This window comes from Grampus griseus (assembly GCF_964374135.1).
Source record: "Grampus griseus genome assembly, chromosome: 11".
Classification (NCBI taxonomy): Eukaryota; Metazoa; Chordata; class Mammalia; order Artiodactyla; family Delphinidae; genus Grampus; species Grampus griseus.
The window spans coordinates 41,831,593-41,857,535 of NC_139005.1; the positions used below are offsets into that span (position 1 = coordinate 41,831,593).

Consider the following 25,943-nt stretch of genomic DNA (forward strand, 5'->3'; position numbering starts at 1 on the left):
ACAGAAGACAGTTTAAAGACTAGTCTGTCTTTATAAAGTTCAGGAAAAGGTATATGGAATGAAAGCAGAACTTCCCAGTGTTGAATCAGTGATCCAGACAATGTGAATTTAAAAACAAGCTAGATTCAGATTTCAAGTGGAGGATTTTAGAGGTCATCTGGTTCAACCCCTTCTTTCTGGTTAATGGTGAGGAAAATGAGGTTCAGGAAGGTTAAATGAATTGCCCAAAACCACGCGACCAGTTACTGGCAGAGCTGAGACTCAAACAGCAGTTCCTTGCTGTGGTCTTGCTGTCACTTCCTAATTAGTGGTTAGAGAGACACATTGTACATGGATGTGTTTACTTGAGTTTTACATTGAAGGGAGGGATTAAAATTCATTGAGCATCTATTTGCTGAGCACTTTTTAAATCTCTTATTTCATGTAATTCTTACATAGTCCTGTGAACTAATTAACAGTCCCACTTTACAGATTAGGCAGCTGGGGTGCAGGAAGGTTACTAACTTGCTCAAGGCCATGTGACTAACACTAGAGCTGGTATTTGAGCACTGGGTCTGTGTGGCCTGTTCCTGCCATGATGCTCTGCTGTGGCTCTAGTGAGAGTAACTGAAACCTCTGCAGGGGTGTGGGCAGTAGTGATGGTTATTGCAAAAATAGCTTTTTCAGACTTCTCACTCTGTAAAAGCAGAGATGTACACAGATGTGAGCAGTCTTCTCAGCGTACCCACGGCACTTAGCAGATGTGGGCTGATCTTCATACCATCTCTGTAACATAAATGGTATTTTCTGGCTGGGCGGCCGAAGCCCAGATAGAGTCAGGGGCTTATTGCCCAATCCCTTATCACAAAGCCGCATGGCCCTGCTCCCAGTTCCGTCCTTCGTCCCGTCTAGCATAGATTTCACCACTTTTGTTCTTTCCTGTCTTACACCAAGATTGTTTAAGTACTTCCCAAAAATAATGAGCCACGTGTGGGTGTGCTCGTTCTCCAGAATGAATCACTGTGAAAGAGGCCACGAACCAAGGAAAGGAGAGTGCGTGTCTGGGAGCAGAGGCTCTGGTTCCCTGCCTGCTAATTGACGGACTCTGAAGTGAGCTGCTTTTCCAAAGGCGGCTGCGGGTCTGGCCCGCGTGTCCCACTGTGCTCAGAATAGCCCTCTGGGAGTTGTTCGCTTTCCCTTCTTGCTTCCCAAAATAGACCTGAGGCTGTTCTCATCGCCGGACGTCGGGGCGCGTGTACTGAGAGGTGTGCGCGCCACGGGGACCCCTTTTGTGCCTGAATGTCCCCATTGACACCAAGAGGAATGGGCGTTTGCGCTCGTGGATGAGTAGTCAGGACTCCAGGGTGAGTCAAAGAGGTTTGGGCTGAGTGTTCTCAGAGTTGCAGAAGTAAACTTCAGTTAGCAAGAAGAAGGAAATTTAGGAGGAGTTTACTTTTAAAATTCCTTTTATGTTTGGGATCCTAGTCTAAAGGGTACCTGCTTTAAACTTCCTGCCTTTAAAATAGAACACTACCCGAGCCCTTCAGCAGGTAGCTGCGTGTTTTGGAATTTCTCCCAGAAGAAAGGGTTCTGATCAGACGCGGTGAGAAAAATCCCACAGGCGGTGCAGTGGAGATCCACACTGTCCACTTACCTGTCTGTGCTCGCCCTGCTTTGTTTCCTCGCTGGGGATGGCAAGGATCGTGTCACTTACAGAAAGCCTGGGGAAGGAGGGGGCTGGACCCTGAGATATTTGGAATCTGTCTTTGGACTTGAAAAGCCAGGAGATGCCTTCCAGTGTTTTAGAGGAAGAGACAAAGATAGACTGTTTACAGCCGAAAGGGGTGAGTTACGACAGGCTGGTTTTTCACGGGACTGGTCATAAATGTCTCTTCTCCAGGGGCCATAGTTTGAATATGTTCCCTCTTGGGATCCAGATAGTATTGGCTTAGTGTCCAGTCGGGGCCTCGGGTGGGCCCTGCCACCTGCATCCCCGCTGGGTGAATGCTTTGTTCAGCACTGTGAGTCCCAACCTCAGTATCCTAGTGGCTCAAGCCACCCTCCTGCCCATCCCAAGGGGTCAGGGCTGGGTTAGGCTCATGGGAGACAGTGCTGGGGAGAACCAACGGCTGCTGTCTGTGCTATTCTTGTTAGACGGATAAATAAAGGATTTCAGATTCCAGGGCTGCCGAGCTGGCTTTCAGAGGCACCAAATTCATTTACAGTAATTTCCTGTCAACAGTGCACACTTACGGATAATACACACCCAGCCAAACTCACTAGTTCCAGAGATGATTGTGTGCACTACCTATTTGAAAGAAAAAAAAATTTATACATATATATATATATATATATATATATATATATATATAGTGCTTTTAAAAGATATCCAGGGCTTCCCTGGTGGCACAGTGGTTAAGAATCCACCTGCCAATGCAGGGGACACGGGTTCAAGCCGTGGTGTGGGAAGATCCCACATGCTGCAGAGCAACTAGACCCGTGCACCACAACTACTGAGCCTGCGCTCTAGAGCCCGCGAACCACAACTACTGAGCCTGCGCTCTAGAGCCCGTGCTCCTCAACAAGAGAAGCCACCGCAATGAGAAGCCTGCACACCGCAACAAAGAGTAGCCCCCGCTTGCCACAACTAGAGAAAGCCCGCGCACAGCAACGAAGACCCAATGCAGCCAAAAATAAATAAATAAATTTTTAAAAAAATAATAAATAAAAAAATAAAGTGATATCAGTTGTCTTTCCGAATGGGTTAGATTTATTGAGCACTTTCTGTACGTTAGCTCATTTAATCCTCACAGTGACTGTATGAGGTAGGCACTAATATTATCTTCTTTGGAGGGTGTTCTTTTTGCCCCCTCTTGAGAGGGGCACCTGCTGGGGACTAAAGGATGGAGGAGGTTGTTGGACTAGTCGGGAAGCTTTTCAAAGGAAGTGACGTTTAAGCTGAATCTTAAAGAACTTGTAAGCATTAGCTAGGAAAAGAAGCATTGCAGCAAAAGCATGTGTGAGAGCACGCACACTGCATTCAGGAAACTGTGGGCGTTCCTGGTGCAGAGAAAGGAGATGGGGTTGATGATGACTCCAGGGAGCCCGGGTGGTGTCAGCTGGAGTGCGTGGGGAGAGGGGTCCTCTAGTCTCCCAAGGGAAGGTGCCTTCCTCCCATCCTCAGGCTTTCCTAGCCACAAAACAATTTTTTTAAATAAGTCAAAGTCTAAAAGTTAAAAAGGCAGTTTCTCTGTTTCTTGTAGGCATAAACTAGAGCACTTAGAGGACAATGGTGGGACCCAGAAAGCCTTGTTGTGAGCAGAATAAACAGGTGCAAAGGTTGGGCCCCCACTGACGATGTCATCTTTCTGGCCCCATCTCTATAAAAGCGCCTTATTTTGGAACATCAAGTATGCTGGGGGATTGTATTCTAAGTCTGGAAAAGGACCTGGGATAAGACCTCGCCATTGATGTCAGTGTCCGCTCCCAAATGTCCCGCAGCTCTGCTCTGTGCGTGCACCAGCTGCTTACAGGCCAACTACACGTGTGAGACAGATGGGGCCTGCATGGTTTCCATTTTCAACCTGGACGGGATGGAGCACCATGTGCGCACCTGCATCCCCAAAGTGGAGCTGGTCCCCGCCGGGAAGCCCTTCTACTGCCTGAGCTCCGAGGACCTGCGCAACACGCACTGCTGCTACACTGACTTCTGCAACAAGATCGACCTGAGGGTGCCCAGCGGTGAGTGGACACCCTTGTTGGACTATTGGCTCATCGTGGAGGTAGGGCACCCCTGTCATTTTCATCCTTCTCTACTGTGCTCCCACCCCTTTGTTGGAGGATAGGTAAAGGTGCCTTTTTGATGCTCCCGGAGGTGACATGGGATGGCATTCCTCCCAGGTCCGGTCTGTAGCTCCGAGGATGGGGGAAACAGATTGTCGAGTGAGCCGCAGAGGTGAAAGCTGCGACTTGGGTCGTGGCTGAGCAGCCATGGGCGGCTGGTGAGATGTGGAAGGGCCAGGCAGGGGTCCCCACGGGAGGGCCTGGGGCTGATCCCGAAGGAGGCGGCCCCTAAGCCATCTGAAGGAAGCTTCTGGCGTGATGGTGATGGCAAAATGGGAAGAGGAGCTAGAGCTGGAAAGGACGGCCATCAAGGCTGAGGAGTGTTAGACACCAGCCTTCGCAGGTCCGCCACTTAGGAGGTATGACTGGGGAGGCGAGAGGAGGAAGAGAGAGACCAGGCCGAGCTTCAGGAGGCCGTCACAAGTGGGGGAGCAGAACATGGCACGTGCCTGGGGCGTGGAGGTGGGAAGAGCACCATGACATGCTGTGAAATTACAGAGCGGGTTGTGGGTTTGACTGTTGCAAAGGGTACCTTAACTAGAGTGGTTTGTATCTGAGAGCATCCAGGCAGATACGGAGCCCAGTAAGACCAGAGAGATCAAGGGCACCTTGAACACAGGGAGAGGAAAAGGGCGTTTCCACCTGGAGGGAGGAGCCGGGGAAAAATGAGGCCATGGCGTTCCCTCATTTTTACTCTGTTCTTTCCCTCTCCTCTCTCACCTGACCCAGGTCACCTCAAGGAGCCTGAGCACCCCTCCATGTGGGGCCCTGTGGAGCTGGTGGGCATTATTGCCGGCCCAGTGTTCCTCCTGTTTCTCATCATCATCATTGTTTTCCTTGTCATTAACTATCATCAGCGCGTCTATCACAACCGCCAGAGGCTGGACGTGGAGGACCCCTCGTGTGAGATGTGTCTCTCCAAGGACAAGACGCTCCAGGATCTCGTCTACGACCTCTCCACGTCGGGGTCTGGCTCAGGTACCGCTTCTTCAGGCCTCGTGTCTGCTGTTGGCCTCCATCACTGCCTCCCAGCAGGATGCAGTGTTCAGGAAGAAGGCTGGCCATTTGCGTTCATAATTCTCCTTCTTTGGGAGTCTGACACGTAATAAGAAAAGATAATGGGGTTCACAGAAAATCTTTCATTCTCTGGAATTCCAAAGGTCAGGTGCAAAGCTCTCCATTCCAGGATCCCTGCCTCTCCAAGTCTTGTAACCGTACAGCTATTAAAATTCACCTGGTTCCACCTGAGCAGTGGAGTACTCAGTTTCAGGGCCCCTTTTGAGAAACGGGAGTGTGCCGGGTTCCTGTGAGGTGGTGGCAGCTAATCATTGATCTGCGCGCGACCGCAGGGGGAGTTTAAGGACACCGAGTAGAGCCGAGAGCCCGGCTTGGGTGAGTCGTTGACTTGTGCCAGTTGCCCAAGGGTTTTTGGTGGCGGTTGAAATAAAGGCAGCTGGGGCCTCCAGCATGGCGTCAGCACCACTTGCAGAGCTGCCTGTGAGCGACCAAGCCTTTCTTAGGTGGACCTTGACTTGAGACTAGAATTTAGGGTAAAGAGAGTTGGGTTGTCTCAGTCTCAGGGTAGAGCTCAGCTAGCTAGTAGATGTGGCTATGACTGCAAAAGAGTCTTTTTGTGAAGACAGACTATTATTTTAGTGACGGTGGTATTCTCTTCCTATAGAAAAAAATCATCCACAAAGGTCACTGTTGCCATTCTAACTAAGACAGACAGGATCATATCTGTGAGAGCTTTGTGCGTGTTTATGTATGTTTTCTCGCCATGTGACAAGGCTCTTCTGTAGGGGAATTATGCCGCCATCAGTCATGGCCAGACATCCCTTCTTGAGCACAGGAATACTTTGAGCTCTGACATCTCCTGAGTTTCTGTGGTTTTGCCTTTATTAAGCTCTGCAGTAGAGAGTGCCAAGATGATGGATATATTTAAAAGCTGCATATTTTTGGAAGAGAGAAAATATATGGCTTGTTCTTTGCTGAAGGAGGGTAGGGCAGTGGTTAGAACTGACTGACTCTGTGACCTGACTTGCTGCTGGAGGAGGGTTGCTCGGGGTTTCTGGAGTCTTTTGTAAGATCAGGATTAGCTGAGGTTAGGGCAGGTCCAGGGCAGTTGCCCGGTCATCTGGAGTAAAATGGTTAATAACTGTTCCTCTCTGGATGGTTTAGTCCATTCTTAATTCAGAATATGCAAAGCTTCCAAGGTGCTGGGGTTTTAATTCTGTGGACTTAAAGTACTAAGTCCTTGCTGTTTTTTTTTTTTTTTTTTTTGGCGGTACGCGGGCCTCTCACTGTTGAGGCCTCTCCCGTTGCGGAGCACAGGCTCCGGACGCGCAGGCTCAGCGGCCATGGCTCACGGGCCCAGCCGCTCCGCGGCATGTGGGATCTTCCTGGACCGGGGCACGAACCCGCGTCCCCTGCATCGGCAGGCGGACTCCCAACCACTGCGCCACCAGGGAAGCCCAGTCATTGCTGTTTGTGTGACGTTCAGTTCACACTAACAAGTATGCGTTGAATACCCTCTGGGTGATACAGGGCAAACAAAATGAGAAAGAGGCTGAGCCAGGATGGGAGAGAAGAGATTGTGGAGAAGGGTCTCACAGAGGAGGTCGTGTCTAAAGGGGTCACGAGTCGGACATTTTGAGAGTGGTAAGAGGGCAGGGAACATTCCAGGCCAAGGGAAAACCCTTGAGCAAAAGGACAGAAAGGCATGAACGCTCACTGGGTGTTTAGGGAATGGTCAAGAGGCCAGCACGCCGTCCCCAGGCCAGGGTGGGAAAGCCTCGGGCTGCTGTGCTTTACGCCCCCTGTTGGGGAGGGCAGGGCAAGGCGGGTGAGCTGGGAGGCGCAGAGGCCCACTGGAAATCTTTCAAAGGAGGGCCGGGACAAGGGCCAGCGAGGGGGGACCTGGAGAGGAGGGGGCTGCATTGGGAAGCATTTGGTGGCTCTGTACTGTGGGAGTTAAAAGCATAAACCTTAGAGTCGGTCTTAGATGCTTTGCCATTTACAGCTTGTAGGAATTCGAATGAGTTACTTAACCTTCCCTTTTGATGCTTAGTTTTCTCATTTGTAAAATGGGCATAATAACACCACCTACCGTATAGGTGGTTGTGAGGAAATGAGATCATTTATGCAGGTGCCTCCTGCATAGTATTAAACATACAGTACACAACTTAGGGGTTAACGACACGTTATTTGTTTGGTCAGGGAGAGGGAGAGAGTTAAGGGTCACGATGGTGGGGGTGATTGGAGAGACAGGGAGACACTTACTGCATGGGTCAAATGAGGCGATAAACGAGTCCTATAAAGGCAGTAAATGTAATCTTAGAATAAGCCTGGGTAGCCCCCCCCCCCCCCCCCCCCCCCGTCCTGCATGTGGAGCTCCCAGTGAGCAGAACTTTGATCTCCCTGGAGAGAGGTGGGAACCTGGTGGGCCCTGACCACACGTCGGCTCTCATGGGCCACGCAGCACTGCCCTCCAGTGGCCAATGAGTGGAGCAGCAGAGGCGGCCCCCAGCACTCAAACCTCCGCTTTCCTCTTCCACATAAAGCAGCTGTAGGTGGATTGGCCCCCCGGAGGCTGGCTGAAGAGTTAGTAAATCCGGTCAGACATTTACATTCAGATCTGTCGTCCGTCCGTACTAACTGGGAGGAGAAATCGCTTAGATGAGGGGGAGCTAATCGTATACATTGCCCCGTCCTCGCTCACTCACTGTCAGCGCTGCACAGCTTAGACTTCCGGAGGATAACCTGGACGGTTGTAGGGGCAGCCGAGCTCCGTGGTCATTGGACCAGTGTAGAACGGAGGCACTGTGATAAGGGCTTTTCCAGTGTGGCAGTGAGAGTGGGCGTTGCAAAGTTCAGCAAATGCACAAATGTCTGCTTTCTTTCCATTCTTTGGTCCGTAGGGTTACCCCTTTTTGTCCAGCGCACAGTGGCCCGAACCATCGTTTTACAGGAGATTATTGGCAAGGGCCGATTTGGAGAAGTGTGGCGCGGCCGCTGGAGGGGTGGTGACGTGGCTGTGAAAATATTCTCTTCTCGTGAAGAGCGGTCTTGGTTCCGGGAAGCAGAGATATACCAGACAGTCATGCTGCGCCATGAGAACATCCTTGGGTTTATTGCTGCTGACAATAAAGGTAAAGGGCTGGGTTTGGATACGGGGTGTCCCAAAGCCAACAGTAGTCCCAGATGGAGGAGGGACTGTGGAAACTGAACGGTTGTGGGACAGCACAGTTTTGTTTGCCTTTATAGTTATTACCCATAGCAAGGGGATCTGAGTAAGGTGATGGTTTTCAAACTTCTCTTCTATGAAAAGCTTGTACAGAAATCCAGGTTATTAAGCAAGTAAATAAGCAGTTATTAAGCAGATAAGTAAACCCTCATCCTACCTGCTCACTTTCCCTTCTGTGATACTCCCAAACCCACCCCTAGGGTAGTCCCTGCAGGGGCTCCAGTAAATTTACCTTCATTCCGGTTGGAACGAAGAAGGGTGGCTTCAACCCCTGCCAGGAAAGGCTGGCCCTGGAATGGCATGCGATCCACACTGAGTGACAGACCAGCATCATACACACTATTGCAGTGGAGCGGGTGCAGCAGAGACACAGCCTGCCTCCCCCCGGGTGCTCCCCCGTGGCCTCCAAGCTCAGCTTTTGGTCCGCTTGTACCTGAGGTTCCTTATTTCCTCCTCCCTCTCTCTGCTGATTTTGCTGTAGTTTTTGAGTCTCTCTCGTGTGCCCAGGCATGTGCTCATTTTTAAGGACCTCGCTGACTAGCAAAGAGACAAACTAATGATTGTTTATAGGAAGTAATCAAACAACAGCTGTTCTGGTGAGCGCAAATTGGGGGTGAGATGGGGATCACAGATATCACACCTGAACTTGATTGAGGCGAAGGTGGCAGGGAGTTGGTCAGAAAGAAAAACGAATGAAAAGAGCACTCCAGACACATGTGCAAAGGGGAAGTGTCTTTGGGAACCTGCAGGTAACTTGGGATGTTCCAGCCAAAGACATGGGTGGAGAGGTGGCAGAGGCCAGATTAGGAAGGGCCTTTTTGAGAGGATTGTATTTTATTATAGAGAGTGGGTAGTAATCGAAATTGCATTCATTTATTCAGTAATATTCACTGGCTGCTGTCTGGTCCTGGAATCATCACATATAAGAACAAGACACAGTCCCTGACCTTACAGTGCCCAGGAAGAGGGGACAGCCGACACCTGGGCAGGTAGCGCACTTGAAGTCAGAAAGACCGTGGGTGAAGGCATTTGCATTTTAGAAGAGTGTCTCCGGCGGTCAGGACACAGTTTGCTCCGTGGTCCAGTAATTTTTAGAAGTTGGTGCTGGCAGAGGCTACGGAAGATGCTAAGTGTTTGTTTTTCCTTCCTAAAACAACAGCAGGGCGCTCATTCCTCACGTTGCCGTGGCGGTTTGTAGTGGCCTCAGCTGCCCCCAGGCTGAAGAGACTTGACCTCTCACGCAAGGGAGGAAGGGGAAGAGAGAATTCCTTACTCCCTCTGAGTAAGCTGTGCCTTTGTAAAACAGCATTACCTTTTGATTATTCATTTAAATCCGACATATATTTTAGAGGGTCAGAAGATGTCTTCCCTTCTAACTCATGGGCAGGGTCCTCAAGATGTCAGGGCTAGTTGAGTGTAAAGGGGTGTGTTCGGTGGACCACTCGTTCGTAATCAGGGAAACAGGCTGGTGCTCTTCCAGGAGCCACTGCCTGTATTGATTCTGGCAGCTTGTGTGAGTAGGATCTGGCTGTTGAAACCCACGCGAGGGCCAGGGGAGGAGGAAGTTCGGATTCCTTTGTTGTTGCCTGTTTAACATGATACGGATAGTATAGCGTCCTGGAGCTAGGGCCAGCTTGGAATTTGGGCGATCTCGATCCAATTTCCCAGTCTTCTTACTGACAGCAGCACAAGCTAATTAGACTACCAGCTTTTGGTTTTTCTTTTTCTCCCTCCCTTCTTCCCACTCCTCCTTCCCGCTGTACACTGCATACCCTTCTCCCCTAGTAGGAAAGTGTGTGCTCGCCACCTCCCATTGCTCTTCTGAGGATGAGATGATAAGATTCCTCTCTGGAATACTTGTAAGTGTGCTCTTCATGCGTTGAAAAGCATTTTTGGCCTGGAACACAATAATACGCAAAGGAGCTCTTTCCTCCTCTCACAGAGAGCTCATGGCCTGGTAAGAGCAGTGGACTTCAAGGACCCGCTGCAGATGAGCCTGGTGCTCGGGCTGGGCTGTGCTCGCAGGGTCTTGGAGCACAGAGGAGGGCCTGCGAAGCCTTCCTCCTTGGCGGGGGTGGGTGCGGCCAGTCATGGTTTTGATGAGCGGGTCTCGTCAGGATCAGAAGCAGTGTTGCAGAAGAAACAGATGATCCTGTTACTTTGCCTAAGCATGTGCTTCCTCCTCGGGGTGCCTCGCATTTCAAATTTGGGTGTAATCAGGGTGCGTGCGGTTCAGAATCCTGCCTACGAGAAGTAAGGGAGCGGGTCTAAGAAAGAAAGACTGTTCTGTCCTTCCTGGAGCCTAAAGCTGTGGACGGTGGTGGATGAGACGGGCACAGAGGGGCCTCAGGAGGTGTAGGGGCGGGGAGCGGGGAGTACAGGGGTCTAACTGGGGCTTGCACACAGACTCTTCCTTTCCTACCTTGACCTTTTTGCTGGTAGTTGTGCCTTTTCTGGACCTGCTCTGTGGCTCTCTGCAGATAACGGCACCTGGACACAGCTGTGGCTCGTCTCCGACTATCACGAGCACGGCTCCCTGTTTGACTATCTAAACCGGTACACGGTGACCATCGAGGGGATGATCAAGCTGGCCTTGTCTGCCGCGAGCGGTCTGGCACACCTGCACATGGAGATTGTGGGCACCCAAGGTGAGTGGGCCTGTCCCATCCCCACCGAGCTCCCAGAACCCCTTCTCCCTGAGGATGCGGGATCTGGGCCTCAGGGCCTGGGGTCTGGTCTAAGCGAGAGGAGCTTGGCCTCACTCCAGCGAGAACAAGAGGTGCCTCTGCCTTCAGAGCTCCTCGGGGGACTCCTGACGGAAGTGTGGGTGGTTTGTCCCCGATGGACTGGCGTGGCTGTCGGTTGGGAGGCTGCCATTGACTGAGTGGTCATCTCAGATGCCCACGGATCACTGGTAGAGGAGGGGACTGAGAAAATCGAAGGAGCTGCTGTGCCGAGCGTCAGTTTAGCAGGTTCACACCCTCATCGGTGGGTCAGCTTGATGGGTTCGACACTGGGCTCTGCTAAACTAGGAGGGCCCTCCTGGAGGAAGGCGACCGCGGGCACCCCTGCTTGTGGCCTGACATCAGCTCTTTGGGAGCTCCTGGGCTTGGCAGGCGGCACATTGCTCCTTCGTGCCTGGTCGACCAGGCAGCAGCTCTTGCTGCCCGTGACAGAAAACCAGCCACGAAAGTTTGACCCTGTTGCTGGGCTCTTCAGGGCAAGTAGCAGTCCTTACCTCCCCCGTTTGGTTCTCAGAACGTAGCTAGCGCAGCAGCTTCTCTCTGAAGTCCTCAGCAGTTCTGTACAGGAGCTTATTAGTTCGGGGAAGGCGAGCAGGAGTAGTATTAATATAGCAATATTAGCTCATACGCATGCCCTTCTAAGCTCTTGACTTACCTAAGTTAATACAGTACATTTAATCCTTACAACATTCCCCTGGAGTCAGTACTGGGGTTTAGTCTCATTTTATGGATGAGAAGACCAATGCATAGACAGGTGAAGTTGCATTTCCAGGGTTACTGGGTTAGTGGGGAGCAAAACGAGGACTCGAACCCATACGTCTGGCTGCAGAGACTATGCTTTTAACACTTGTACTGTCTGTCTTTAAAGATCCCTGGTTTGTTTGTTTGTTTTTTCTCTGCTAGGGAAGCCTGGAATTGCTCATCGAGACTTAAAGTCAAAGAACATCTTGGTGAAGAAAAATGGCATGTGTGCCATTGCAGACCTGGGCCTGGCTGTCCGTCACGATGCAGTCACGGACACCATTGACATTGCCCCCAACCAGAGGGTGGGAACCAAACGGTAGGAAGGCCCTGGGCCTTCGCGCTTGCCCGACACTGGTACTGAGTAGCCCTTGCCCAACTGCGTGGGAGAAGGCAGTGTGGTCCTTACTCTGACAGCTGGCGGTTGAATTGAACACCCGCTCCCCACACTGGAAAGCCACACAGGTTGCATCGCACAGATACAAGTGCGAGCGGCACAGCTCCGGAGGACCCTATACCCATAGGTGCTGGTGCATTGGGCAGGGGAGGCCATGGAGAAAGAGAACCTGGAGCAAGATTTAGAAGGGAGACAGGCACCAGGCTTGGCTGGGGGAGAGGGAAAATGTTGCAGTCTGAAGGGGTGGCCTGGGCAGGACCCCACAGGAGGCAGGGAGCATGCTTTGCTTAGGGTGTAGAGAGCAGGTTTGCCAAGCTAGAGCAGAGGTAGTCCAGGGTGGAGATGAGGGCCCCGCGTAAGGATTATGGGCCTCCTCCCCGCGTCACAGAGAAGTGACATAAGAAATAAGGAACGTGGCGTACCCTGGCCTAATGGTTAAGACTCCGAGCACTCACTGCCGAGGGCCTGGGTTCAATCCCTGGATGGGGAACTAAGATCCCACAGGCCGCATGGCATGGCCAAAAACAAAGGAAATAAGGAACAGATTGACTGTGACTCCAGGTCGACTTCACGAGCTGGAAATGCAACTTTTCATAGGATGGAAGAGGAGGGCTCTTTCTCTGCTGAGTATCAGTGAATTTCACTAATTGTGCTGCTGCTTTTTTTCCCCTTCCTTTTGACCTAAATGATTGCAGCCACCCAGGCCCCAAAGTGTGAGGCCTGAGGTGAGCTGATTGGCCTTCTGTGGGCAGTGGGGAGTGGCTCAAGCAGTACTCATGAACTAACTGAGTGGGACTCTGATGACTACCTAGGACTAATTCTCACTTACCTGCACGGGTAAGATAACAAAAGAAGTTCAGACTGAAATTTAAGCTCAACCCATTATTGGCTGCACTGAATAAAGTCCAAGCCCCCAGTAGCAACCAGATATTATGTACTGTTCCTGCTCTGTGGCCTACAGTACACATACCTCTGCCAAGAAATCAAAACACGCTTAAAATAAATCTTGGCGGTTAAAAAATAGAGGTAGAAATAAGAGTAGGCTAGTATTACCAAACCTTGCTAAGGTGTTTAGATTCGAATCCAAAGCATGGGAGTTTGCAATAATAAGAATCCATCACTTCCTCCTCCCCAAGGGGCTGTCTTGGGGTGATTCTGTCCCACATTCAGGGGGCCCTTGAATCAGTACTTTGAGTCGAGAAAGAAGTCATCATTTTCTATGCGTGATCACGTTTCCTTTGCTCTTGCAGATACATGGCCCCCGAAGTACTTGATGAAACCATCAACATGAAGCACTTCGACTCCTTTAAGTGTGCTGATATCTACGCCCTTGGGCTCGTGTACTGGGAGATTGCTCGAAGATGCAACTCTGGAGGTACCTTTCTTCCTGCCTTCTCTGGCTCCTCCCTCGCAGTCCAGAGTCCTGAGGGGCTAGAGTTGTCCTGCCTTCTTTCTCCTAACGGCCTGTCAGATGCCTGGCGCCAGCACCCATCATACTTAGGGTTCTCATCCAAGAGGAGGGAGGGGACCGGGGAGCCGCAGGGACAAGAGTGTGTTTACTCTTTGGACCAGCTTGTTGAATAGTGTTTTATGTAGTGGTGACCGTTCCGGGGACTCATTTGGGCTTTTGGGGGGTTTTTTTGGTAACACATTGTCTTTCTTGGTCTTTCGAGGTTGGGAAAGCCCTGGGTAGGAATAGCACAGGACTAATGCAGGGGTCTCTTTTATACAGGAGGCAGGGTATTCTAACACACTGGCTGTCAAGCCACGTTCCTGGGGAATGTGGGGTTTCACTGATAAAATAATAGTGGTGATTTCTCAATTTGTGGGAGAAAGCTTACTAATGTGTAAATTTTCTCACAATGAGTCTTTTCTTATGCAATTTTCTCCTAAGTCTTTGGCATTTGCAAGTGTTCAACCACGTCAGAACTCAATGAAAGGTAGTATCAGATTTAGCAGAAGACTTTTTTTTTTTTTTTTTTTTGCGGTACTCCGCTCACTGTTGTGGCCTCTCCCGTTGCGGAGCACAGGCTCCGGACGTGCAGGCTCAGCGGCCATGGCTCACGGGCCCAGCCACTCCGCGGCATGTGGGATCTTCCCGGACCGGAGCACGAACCCGCGACGCCTGCATCAGCAGGCGGACTCTCAACCGCTGCGCCACCAGGGAAGCCCAGCAGAAAACATTTTTTATCATCGGCTTAGTATATCAGAATTTTATGGTGACTTCTAAGTATTCTGCCACATGATCAAGTTCAAGAACCACTAGAACCCTGCCCTTAGCCATTTATCTTTGATGTAAGAGATTCCAGGTCAGTGGAAGTGAATTAAATTAATTAAAAAGAACTGATGAGTGTTCCAGCAGAGCCCTTTTCTGTATTTTACTGCCTTTTTCCATCTGTGATACATTTGGTAAGATCCAAGTTATGGAGGAGGCACCCAGGTATTGTACATCTTAAATTTTGATCGTGATATACAGATAAAACAGATCAAGCTAAATCTGGTCGCACGGGTCTGTGTGGGTACTATTATTGTCACCGTTTTGCAGATGAAGAAGGTGAGTCACAGATTAGGTGATTTGTCCAAGGTCACACCACTGATAAACTAGGATTCAGACTCTGGCAGACTGAGGCCAGAGTTTAAGCTAATTGCTCCTTAGATGATTAACCAAGTCAGACTCTATTTAAAAATCTGTCCCGGGACTTCCCTGGTAGTGCAGTGGGGGACTTCCCTGGTAGTGCAGTGGATAAGACTCTGTGCACCCAATGCAGGGGGGCCCAGGTTCGATCCCTGGTCAGGGAACTAGATCCCACATGCATGCCGCAACTAAGAGTTTGCATGCCACAACTAAGGAGCCTGCCTGCCGCAACTAAGGAGCCAGCGAGCTGCAACTATGGAGCCCGCCAGCTGCAACTAAGACCCAGCGCAACCAAATAAATGAATAAATATTTTTTAGAAATAATAAAATAAATGCTAATCTCAAAAAAATAAATAAATAAAAATAAAAATCTGTCCCATCAGCTCAGAACAGCAGAATTTTTTTCTGGAAAAAGGCATGAGAAAGTTACATTGGATTTTTTTAAATTAACTTTTTATTACGGAAAATATTTCAGTTTGTAGCTCTAGAAGATAAGGACTTCAAAAATATAGTACTATTATCACACTTTAAAAAACAGACAGTAATTCTGTTTTCTTAATATCTTAATTCTTAATATCATATAACATTAGCCAGTGTTGAGATTTCCCCAATTATCTGTGAATTTTTTATAAAAAACAGCTTGTTAAATCAGGGTTTAATTTAAATGTCCATCCACTGCAGTTGATTGATATAACTCCCAAGTCTCATAATCTACAGGTTACCCCTCAATTTTTTTCTTCTGCAGTTTTTTGGGTTTTTTTTTTAAGATTTATTATTTATTTATTTTTATTTTATTTTTGGCTGCGTCGGGTCTTAGTTGCAGCATGCGGGATCTTCGTTGAGGCACACGGGATCTTTTTGTTGCGGCGCGCAGGCTTCTCTCTAGTTGCGGCGTGCAGGTTTTCTCTTTCTAGTTGTGGCGTGCGGGTTCTTTCTCTCTCTGGTTGTGGCACGCAGGCTCCAGGGCGCGTGGGCTCTGTAGTTTGCGGCACGCGGGCTCTCTAGTTGAGGCGCGAGAGCTCAGTAGTTGTGGCGCATGGGCTTAGTTGCCCCATGGCATGTGTGATCTTAGTTCCCCGACCAGGAATCGAACCCTCATCCCCTGCATTGTAAGGTGGATTCTTTACCACTGGAACACCAAGTAAGTTCCCTCTCCTGCAGTTTTCAAAATTGGAGAATCCAGGTCCTTTATCCTGTAGGGTTTTCCTGTCTAGATTTTCCAGGTAACCTCTTATGCAGTTCACACGTTCTACTGTTTCTGTGAATTTCCTATGAGAGTTCCATCTAAAGACTAGAATCATTTTTTCCCCCAAAATCCTTCTGTTAAAAGACACAGATAATGGTGGTTACCTCTCTTTTTGTGATGTTAACAGCTGTTGTTGATTATTGTCCAAATCCAAATGTATTAGAGGTTGAAAAATGCCAGTATTCCGATCCTGTCAAACTTCATGTATTAGCTAGATTTTTTTCTTTAAAGAGAAACTTCCCCTGTTGTCTATTTGGTTACCAAGATGTTTAATTTGAAGAGGAAAGGCAGGATAAATACTTGATTCTTTCCATTTATTTGACATTTTTCAAAATAATGAGTTTATTCCCTCTCATTCTACAAAGGCGACTGAGGTTTTGGTTTATTTGTTTGTTTTTAGTGTCATCACGAACTGGTGATTTAAAATATTTGTTTCCATTGAAGTCATAGGTCTTACTGTTGCTTAAATGTTCTCATCTTTGGCCCGTTGGGAGCTTTTCAGGTCGGTACCTTTTGACATGGCCTCAGTAGTCTTTGATAGTTTCCTTGCTTTTTGTTACGAAAAAGATATTCCTGGCTAATCCTGTGTGTCTCTTGTCCCATAACTAGCACTGACCAGGCTCTCCAAGGAGCCCTAGTTCCTCTTAGTGGGAAGTGGTATTTACAGATCGCAACATGGGTGTTGTCATTGGCTTTTGAGTAATCTCTTCCTTCTTTTGATAACTCCGGTGGACGTTTTCTTTTCTCCCAGGAGTCCATGAGGAATATCAGCTACCATATTATGACCTAGTGCCCTCTGACCCTTCCATTGAGGAGATGCGGAAGGTCGTATGCGACCAGAAGCTCCGCCCCAACATCCCCAACTGGTGGCAGAGTTACGAGGTGGGAAGCTCCCCTCTCTCCCGTGGCCTTTCTATCTGCCCGATTTCTCTCCCTTAGAAGAGGGTTTGCCAAAAGTGGGGCCAACCCCAGGGCTACCCCCTGAGCGTGTCGGTCATTGCAAACTGTTATGTGCTGTTGTATTATATACTGAGCCCTTGTCCTGGGCACTGGAGGGTCCCCTTTGGAATTGACAGCCTAGAAGAAGAAAAAGCCTTGGTCCCAGGACACAGATAAGAGACAGAACAAAGACTGAGTGGGAGCTGTTAGACCTGCCCAACTAGAAAAATGGCTCTGGAGCCAAGGGGTGAGCTGAGCTTCGTGGAAGAGTTAAGAAGAGGCGTCCACGAAGGGTGTAGAAGAATGGGGGGTGGAACTCAGTGAGAAGACCTGTCTGCGAGGGGAGTGGCCTTTCTAAAAACTCAGAAGCGGGGAGGGTGTAGAGAATTTGGGTTGGGGAGTGATGGCGGATGAAGCGGGGAGAGGGTGGCATTCGATGGCAATAACAGAAACGAGGACGAATGTATGATCTAGATTCCTAAGAAGCATGGGGTTGCGGGGTCTTGGAGTCTTTGGCGGCACAGGGTTTGCTTCGCTAGTGCTCTTGGGCCCCCTTTTCTCTCGTGGCTCTGCTTTAAGGAGTGTGTCCACTGGAGGGCAGGCCTGCGTTGAAGAGCAGAATTACTGCGCTCACACTTCGGTGACGCCTCCGCTTTGCCTGACAGAGCAGCCTTTTCCAAAATGGTCCTTGGAACCCTCAGGGTTTATTCACTTCAGAGGGTGAGGGAAGCAGAAAGAGCTGGTCTTCAGCTGCCCGCACCCCACTCCCTCTTCAGTCGGGGCTGTTTGTGTGTTGGGACTCCGCTGGGGAAAACGGGTCCCACTGCTAAAAGGAACCTGGAAAACAGGCCTGAGGCAGCAGTCTGGGGACTCCGTAGCCCTCCACAGGTGACCTTCCAGGTCCGCCCCTTGGCTGCCCCTGGCCTGTGCCGTCCGGGCCCTGGCTGTGAGCTTCTGCCTCTGACGAGGCTGCCCCTCAGGGGCTGCTGCCTCCTCCTCCGCCACCCTGTCTCTGCACGTGAACGTGGGGTCACAGCCGCGTGCGTGCTCGTGCTGGGGGATGTCCCTGCTGTGCCTGGCTCGAGCGCTGCTTTACAACAAGCAGTCAGTAAACAGTCATAAACACGGATACTCAAACCTTCCAGAAGTGATTTTCAGATCACAGGCCGTTGCAGGTATTTCTCTCAGGATCACCCAGACACCGGGGAGTGGCTGACCAACCATGCTTGCCGAGAAGGTCCCCCTCCCCAGGCTGTCCCTTAAGGAAGGGGGAGCCCGGGGCAGGGGGTGGGGGGCGGGCGGAGCACGGGTGGGGGAGACGGCAGCCTGGGGACCAGGAAGGCTTCAGTGGGGGCGGGGGCAGGCTCGAGTGACGCCGGGTCTCTGTGCAGGCGCTGCGGGTGATGGGGAAGATGATGCGGGAGTGCTGGTACGCCAACGGCGCGGCCCGCCTGACCGCGCTGCGCATCAAGAAGACCCTCTCCCAGCTCAGCGTGCAGGAGGACGTGAAGATCTAGCTGCCCCTCCCCACACGCTGCTGGGCAGCGGGACCTACAGCCGAGCTGCCGTGTTGAGCGTCCGATGGAGGCCTACCTCTCGTTTCTGCCCAGCCCTCTGTGGCCAGGAGCCTGGCCCGCAAGAGGGACAGAGCCCGGGAGACTCGCTCACTCCCACATTGGGTTTGAGACACAGACACCTTTTATATTTACCTCCTAGTGGCACAGAGCCTCTGAGAGCAAACGGTGTGGAGAACTCAGTGCCACAGCCTGGACCGGCTGTAGTGGGAAGTTCTGCAAAGCCCGGCGCACCTGGCGAGAAGCCTGGCATGGTGACGGGCGGCCTGGGAGGGCCCGGGAGGAGCGAGCGTGGCCCCTGCTGAGCGGCACCGAGGGCTTTCCTCTGGGACCAACCCCAGCGCAGCGAGGCAGCCCGGGGAACCAGAAGGATGGCCCCTCTCGGCAGCGCCGGGCCTCGTGCTCCCCTCCGCCCCGTCGGGACACCTGGAGGGACTGCCAGTGCCCGTCTGTCCAGCCGTGTATGCATGTGCCGAGGTGCGTCCCCTGTTGTGCCTGGTCTGTGCCGCGCCCTTACACGTGTGTGTGCGCGTGCGCGTGTGTGCGTGTGTGTGTGTGCGCGCGCACGTGTGTCTGTAGGTGCGCACTTACCTGCTCGAGCTTTCCGTGCATGTGCAGGTCAGGCGTGTGGTCGTCACGCCGGCTCTGCGCGCTGGGGCCTCTGTTCAGTAGTGAGCAGCGTCTGGTTTCCCTGGTGCCCCTCCCGGAGGTCTCCCTCCCCTCCCTTCCAGAAGCCCCCCTCCACGGTGGGTCTCCCTGCCCTGTGTCGCCTGGCCCTCCTTCTCCATTTCAGACTGTGGAACCAAAGCTGGCCCGGTTGTCTTGGCAGGCAAGGCTCTTGGGTCCAGACGTAAGGGAGGCGGGGTGGGATGGGCAGGGAGAGAATCTCGGTGGCAGTCTGGGTGTTGTGGTCAGCGGCCACCGTGGGAAATGAGCCAGCCTAAGGGCAGCGTCCTCGGCAGCGTCGAGGAAGGGCCGAGGAATCTGAAGCCCAGATCTTGGGACTCAGATCGGAATGTCACATCTGTCTTTCATATCCCACATTCTGGAAACAGCAGTGTATATTTTTGGTGGTAGTGGATTTAGGGTGGGGAAGGGAAGGGGGGGCAAGGAGTGGGGAGGGAGTCTGGGGCGGGAGGGAGGCATCTGCATGGGTCTTTTACTGGATTATCTGATCACGGTGGAGGGAAGATGTGAGACTTGCATCCACTTCAGGGGCTTTACTAAAGGGAACAGCCCGAGCTGAACCTGTTGTTTAACCTGAGTGTAGTATTTAACGACGTCTGGAAGCGCGGTTGTGGGTGGTGATTCCGTAAGCATATCTTAGGTATATATTAACTTTGAAGCCATAACTTAACTGGAGTGGTTTGGTTTTCTTTTCTTTCTTTCTTTTTCTTTTTTTTTTTTTAATTTAATTGGGAGGGTCTGGATTTTAACTTTTTTTAAATATTGTTAAGTTTTTATAAAAGGAAAACCATCTCTATGTGATGATTACCTCTCAATCTATTTGTTTTTAAGGAAATCCCTATAAAAACAACCACACAAAAAATGCTTCAATCAAACGCACACAGCTCAATCACACTGGAAATGTCTGTCCTTGTACCTGAGCCTGCTCCCCCCACCCAGCAGCAAGAGTTCCTCTGCCCTGGGGGTTGGTCTCGCTTGCGTTCTGCCCCCCCTCCCAGTTCCACAAGTGGGTTTTGCACTGGGGCCCTGGCCTTCCGTGTGTTGTCCAGCAGGTTGCAGCTTCTCCTGCAGGCATTCACGCTACAGACATCGCTGAGTGCCTGCTGGATGCCAAGCAGTGCGCCGGGCGCTGGGAAATACAGCTGTGAACAAGACAGGCTCGGGTCCTACTCTTGGAGCGCCGACCATGGGACCCATTCAAGTTAGTGGGTGACTGTTTTGAAACCAGAAGTTTTCGTAGTTGCTTCTGAGCCTTTTGAGCCTGGAGTGATTGCTCTTATATAAGACCACTAAGGAGTGAGGATGCCCACCTGTCCCCCACCGAAGAGGCCGGTGGTGGGCAGTGAGACCCCCCCAGTCGCTGCGTTCATCCGGAGCCCCCTTCCTGCCCCCAGGGGAGGCACAGACTGTGTGCAGCCTCAGAGCATCCCTGCCTCCAGCCCAGCGATTCTCTGCCAAAGCTTGTGGAGGAGGGGAGAGCCCTCCCCCCACTTCCATTGGTCTCCCCCGTGCCCTGGCCTTCCTATTTATTTTCCTGCTGTATCGCTTCTTTCCTTGCGTTAAAGGAGATCTTCCCCTAACCCTCTGAGCCAATTTACTGGCTCCTGACTAATTTCCCTCGAATACCAATTGTGTCATTAGGGGGACCTTCTTCCCCACCCCTGCCGATGCCCCATCTGTCCGCCCTGCGGCAGAACTTAGCGGTTTAGAGGAGATGACGGAACTCAGACTCCTCTCCCCCCCGCCGCAGCCAGCCTCTGGGATCTGCCAACACTCCTTGACCCAGGGACTCCCAAGCCACTAGCCCACTCCCCCGGTGGCCCTGCTGTCCTCACCACACACTCCTCCTTCTCCACCTCTGGGGAAGACTGAGCAGTTTTGGGGGGAAGCTCCCAATCCCACCGCCACCACTCTTAACCCGAGAGTTAGGAGTGAGAGAGTTGGGAAGAAACTAAAGCTGTGGTTTTGGCCCCCTGAGGCTAACCCCGATCCATAGGGCTACCTGCACCTCTGGATTCTGGATTCACAGACCAAGTCCAAGCCCGTTCTTAGGTCGCCGTCAAGGCCCCCGAACGGCATTCTCGGTACTTCTCTTTGTTTTTGTACATTTTATTAGAATGGACTGTAAGATAGCCACTTAGACACTTTACCTCTTCAGTATGCAAATGTAAATAAGTTGTAATATAGGAAATCTTTTGTTTTAATATAAGAATGAGCCTGTCCAGTTTCTGCTGTACATTATTAAAGTTTTATTCACAGAGCTTTTCTGGTGCCATCTGTTTTACATCTGTGGACTGGCTGCCCAGCCTTTATCAGAGGAGCTGGGCAGGTGCTTCAGGTAGCGTCCCTCCCGCCACTGGCTGGGGTACGACGTTAACACCAGCTGCAGCAGGTCATGTCAGAAGAGGACCCTGTCGGAACATCCGGGGTCTTCCTGAGGCTGTTGCCCTGTGTTTCATAGAAGGAGGGCCTGGCGTGTGAGAGGGAGCGGAGGACGAACTCAGCACCTTTTCTTGGGCTTTGCCTGTATTTGTCTTTGTCTTTTAGCATTTTTCTCTTTATATAAAAGAGGGTCTTGATCCTGGTAAGTCACAAACCACCCAGTCTCGAAGGCAGCCTGGGCCCTCCTCAGTTTTAGCTTTCCCCCTCCTGACTTGGAGTATAAATGTGAATTTGGGGTTGGCTAAGCGACTTTGAGATGGGAGTCTTCAGTGGTGACTCCGGGGTTTTCAGTGTGCGGGTGGCTGTGAGGAACAGCCCTAACCCAACATGTCCAGGCTGAGGAACCAAGAGAGCAAGTCTTAGAATCATAGACTCTCAAGTTTAGATGGGACTCCAGAGGTCCAGCACCCATCAGGCATTTGACCTCCCCCACAGCATCCCTGCTGAGTGGCGTGGGCCTCGTGCTGTAACGCTCAGGACCACAACCTCCACCTGCCGGCCATCTGCTCAGTGAACAGCCCTTCCTTACCTAGAACTGGGAAACCTCCCTGCAACTTCTCTCCAGGATGGTTCAGAGCACTTACTCTGTCTTCCATGTAAGGTCCCTTAACATATTTGAAGGCAGCTGTTACGTTACTATGAATCTGGCAAAGCTTAGGGTTTTTTCAGTTAATATTAGCAGATACTTATTAAAAAAGTTACTGTGTGGGACTTCCCTGGCGGGTCCGGTGGTTAAGACTCCGCGCTTTCACTGCAGGGGGCATGGGTTTGATCCCTGGTTGGGGAACTAAGATTCCGCATGCTGTGCGGCGGAAAAAAAAAAAAAAAGTTATTCTGTGCTACGCAGTGTGCCAAAATTGGCTTTACGTACATGAACTGCTTTCATCCTCAAAACAATGTATGAGATTGGATTAGGAAACTGAGGGTTAGAGAAAACAAATAAATTGCCCACATAGCTCACAAGGGTGGAGAAGACCTTGGGTCCAGGGTGTCTGGCCAGAGACTGCAGCCCCTCAGCCTCCGCACATCCTGCCTCCATGGCGCCATGCCCTTCCCCCACGCCGGCTGCTCTCCGAGAACCTGGCTCAAGCCTGGGGCCACGGAGAGCACATGACATTCCACCCAGGCATTCACTGGCAGCACAGACTAGAAGGAGAATCCCAGACTCTGCTTGACACCTTCAGGTCACATCCCAGGACTGCATCTTATGTTTGGGTTGAGTAAAATCCAGCCCCCTTCCTCTTTCCTGTATGTGAGAAGTTGGTATTTTGAACTCAAGTGCAGGACCTCATACGCCTTACAGGTTTACCCTGTTAAATTTCACCACAGAACCTGTCCATGGCTGCAGCCTGGCAATATTTTAGAATTCTGCTTGTTGCCCAGAGTTTTCCATTTGTCCTCCCATCTGAGACTGTTGGGCCGGAGAAAATCAAGTAACTTACCTCTAGAAGTTGGCTCGAAGTTTGGCATATATCCTAGTAACCCAGAGTGGCTGCTAATTAAACTGTCCTCGCACCCTGGCCCTAATTCTTTTTGGACAAAGATAACAGGAGAATCCCAAGTACCTTGTTGAAGTGGCAGGTATTCCTGTGGCTGCCGCGTCTCTGATCTGTCTGTCGGAAGGAAAGGTGAAGTGGTTTGTAGTGGATCTCAGCCTAGTTCAAAAGCCAATCAATGATCAGTCGTCTTGCCAAGCACGGACCTAAAGTTCACTAGGCTGTGGATTGCAGGTTCACCCTTACCGTTTTGAAAATCAGAAAGGCAGCAATTCTGGGACCGCTTCATGTGCCCTTGAAGGTTACTAACGTTTCACCTTTGTAAGGCCCACGACCCAGGAGACCTGCGTTCATTTAATGGTGTATCACTAGGGGTTTTGTTTCACACGTTTTAAATTTCTGTCCCCACCCCCTACCCCCGGCCATGTCTTCTGATCTATAGTCTGGAGAACATGCTTGCTAAATACAACCAAAACAAAATGAGGGGTAGAGTAGTAAAGTTCAAGAGACATGCAGGGACATGTGAGGGGTGCATAATGAAGGGGAGAGAGAGGGAGGGAGAGCTGTAGATCAAGACAGGAATGGTTTCTTAGGATTCACCAGAGAAATGAAAACTAATAGGGCTGGATAGATTAGATAGATGATAGATCGATCGATCGATAGATAGACATTTAAAGGAATTGACTCACACAATTGTGGGGCTGTTAAGTCTGAAAGCTACAGGGCAGGCTGACAGGCTAGAGACCCAGGGAAGAATTGATGTTGCAGTCTTGAGTCTGAAGGCAGTCTGGAGGCAAACTTTCTTCTTCCTTAGGGGACCTCAGTCTTTTAAGCCCTTCAGCTGATTGGATGAGGCCCGTCCACACTGTGGAGGGTAACCTAACCTGCTTTACTCCAAGTCTACTGATTTAAATGTTGATCACATCTCAATCAGACCTTCACAGGAACATCCAGACTGGTCTGACCAAACCCCTGGCGTCACACCCTGAAAAGTGTTAGGCATCCCATGGCCAGACAGGGTGGGATTTAAGGAATAAGGCAGACGGCTCTGGATCCACCTGGGAATGCTCCTTGGAGGCCAAGGATGGAGGATAATGGGATAGGAAGGTTTAAGGAATGATAGGATGGACTGGGCTCTAAATACATTCTTATTAAATAACAAGCACGAGTTCAGCAACCTTAGTGTGTAAAGCAGTAGGCAGAATACAAGGATGAACAAGCTGTGGCCACTGCCCTTCGAGACCGAGAGGATTGGTACAGAGAATCTAGAGTAGAGCAGGTTTTAGCAAGTCCCATTACAGGGCCGTGTGTAATGCGTCGTGGAAGCTCAGGTGAGGCGCCTAGGGAAAGCCAGCCCTTCAGGGGCTCCCTGCCTGGTGGAATGGACTCGTTAATAGGTAATTACAATGGACTGAGGTAAGTGCTATGGTGGGGTAGACACACAATCCTCTGGAAACACAGAACAGACAGGAAGATGGGGTCAAGAGAGCTGACATCTATTTAGGGATAGGCACTGGCCTGCTGACTGGGGAGGAGGGAGATTTGGTCAAAAAGAGTGTGTCGGGACTTCCCTGGTGGCACGGTGGTTAAGAATCCGCCTGCCAATGCAGGGGACACAGGTTCAAGCCCTGGTCCTGGAAGATCCCACAGGCCGCGGGTCAGATAAGCCCGTGCGCCACAACTACTGAGCCTGCGCTCTAGGGCCTGTGTGCCACAACTACTGAAGCCCGAGCACCTAGAGCCCGTGCTCGCCAATAAGAGAAGCGACTGCAATGAGAAGCCCATGCACCGCAATGAAGAGTAGCCCCCGCTTGCTGCAACTAGAGAAAGCCCGCGCACAGCAACGAAGACCCAACGCAGCCAGAAATTAATTAATTAATTATTTTTTAAAAGTGCATTGCTCAAGAACCACAGGTTCAGTATGGCTAGAGCAAGAGAGCCAGGGGCGCACACAGGAAATCTCTTAGAGCCATCCTGTGCTAAGCCGTCAAGACTGTATCCCGAGAGCCACCAGTGCCATCACTTCCCCTGTGACAACTGCCTCAGACTGCTGATCTCAGTAGTTTTTCCTCCTGAGTCTCGACCTGGTCTCCAAATTCTTCTCAACAGCTCGCTTATGTGGAGTTGTCCCATGAATGAACACCTCTTTTTTCATTCCTGCTGTAGGAATGACAGGCCGTTGATGGGTTTTGAGCAGGGGAGTGATGTGATCTTACTTGTACTGGGGGGGAGAACACAGTGCTGACTTGAGAAGGTAATTGCCGAGGTGGTAGAGCAGGAAAAGCTGGAGGACGGGGAGAGACGGTGGAAAGGGCGCAGAGTTCGGGGGCGCGATCAGATGTGGACAGTGAGGAGAAGCCGACTTCAGTGCGGAGTCCATGGGAGGATCTTAGCCTTGTGTACAATGCTGTCCCTGGGGAGAAGGAACCAGGGCTGGACCACCAGAGCAGCTGTGTTTGCCAAGAGAGACGAGATCTGGGGAGTCTGGGGCCCTAAAAGCTGTCATTTTCTGTCCTAGCCGTCTGTACCTGTCTGAAATGAGGTGGGGTACGATAGTACGTGCCCTTTGTCCTAGAAGTGGTTTGTGGATACTGTAAGGAAAACTAGAGAGATGACCCTTTCTCCCTCCTGCCAGTCTAACCTGTTCAAGCCCGAGATACCTTGCCATCCCACCTAGGAGGCAAGATGGTCCCTGGCCTCTGGCTGGGACTAGACTCAGAAGCTACAGTATCCAAAACAAATAAACGGCCATATCCGCCTGGCTCCGGCTCTCAGACCCCCTAGAATTAGCTCTTTGGGCTATGACGGATCCACCTCCCCCCTCGCCCCTGCTGCTGAGCTCCCCTGGACCCCAGTGCCACACACAGACACGAGCCCGTGGAAACAGTTGGGCAATATGAGCCATTAAGGAAAACAACCGCTCCCTGCCCAGTCAGCTGCCTACCAGCTGCCCAGGCCTCCCTCAGCATCCGAG

At 51.0% G+C, this 25,943-nt stretch overlaps 1 protein-coding gene across 3 annotated transcripts in view; it reads left to right on the plus strand.

Moving 5' to 3' along the window:
- ACVR1B (activin A receptor type 1B) overlaps nt 1-21,259 on the plus strand; it is a 34,470-nt gene extending 13,211 nt beyond the window's left edge. The window contains exons 1-10 of one of the 3 annotated variants that reach the window (XM_082665338.1): nt 1,210-1,343; nt 3,481-3,720; nt 4,552-4,800; nt 7,743-7,973; nt 10,549-10,716; nt 11,716-11,872; nt 13,201-13,325; nt 16,583-16,713; nt 18,162-18,821; nt 19,863-21,259. In XM_082665338.1, the coding sequence (XP_082521464.1) occupies nt 3,546-3,720; nt 4,552-4,800; nt 7,743-7,973; nt 10,549-10,716; nt 11,716-11,872; nt 13,201-13,325; nt 16,583-16,713; nt 18,162-18,287 (1,362 nt within the window). In that variant the 5' untranslated portion in view covers nt 1,210-1,343; nt 3,481-3,545 and the 3' untranslated portion in view covers nt 18,288-18,821; nt 19,863-21,259. Of the gene's footprint in view, nt 1-1,209; nt 1,344-3,480; nt 3,721-4,551; nt 4,801-7,742; nt 7,974-10,548; nt 10,717-11,715; nt 11,873-13,200; nt 13,326-16,231; nt 16,714-18,161; nt 18,822-19,862 lie in introns of those variants that run through there. The other 2 variants (XM_082665337.1, XM_082665339.1) reach the window with 2 other exon arrangements.
- The last annotated feature ends 4,684 nt before the right edge of the window (nt 21,260-25,943 follow it).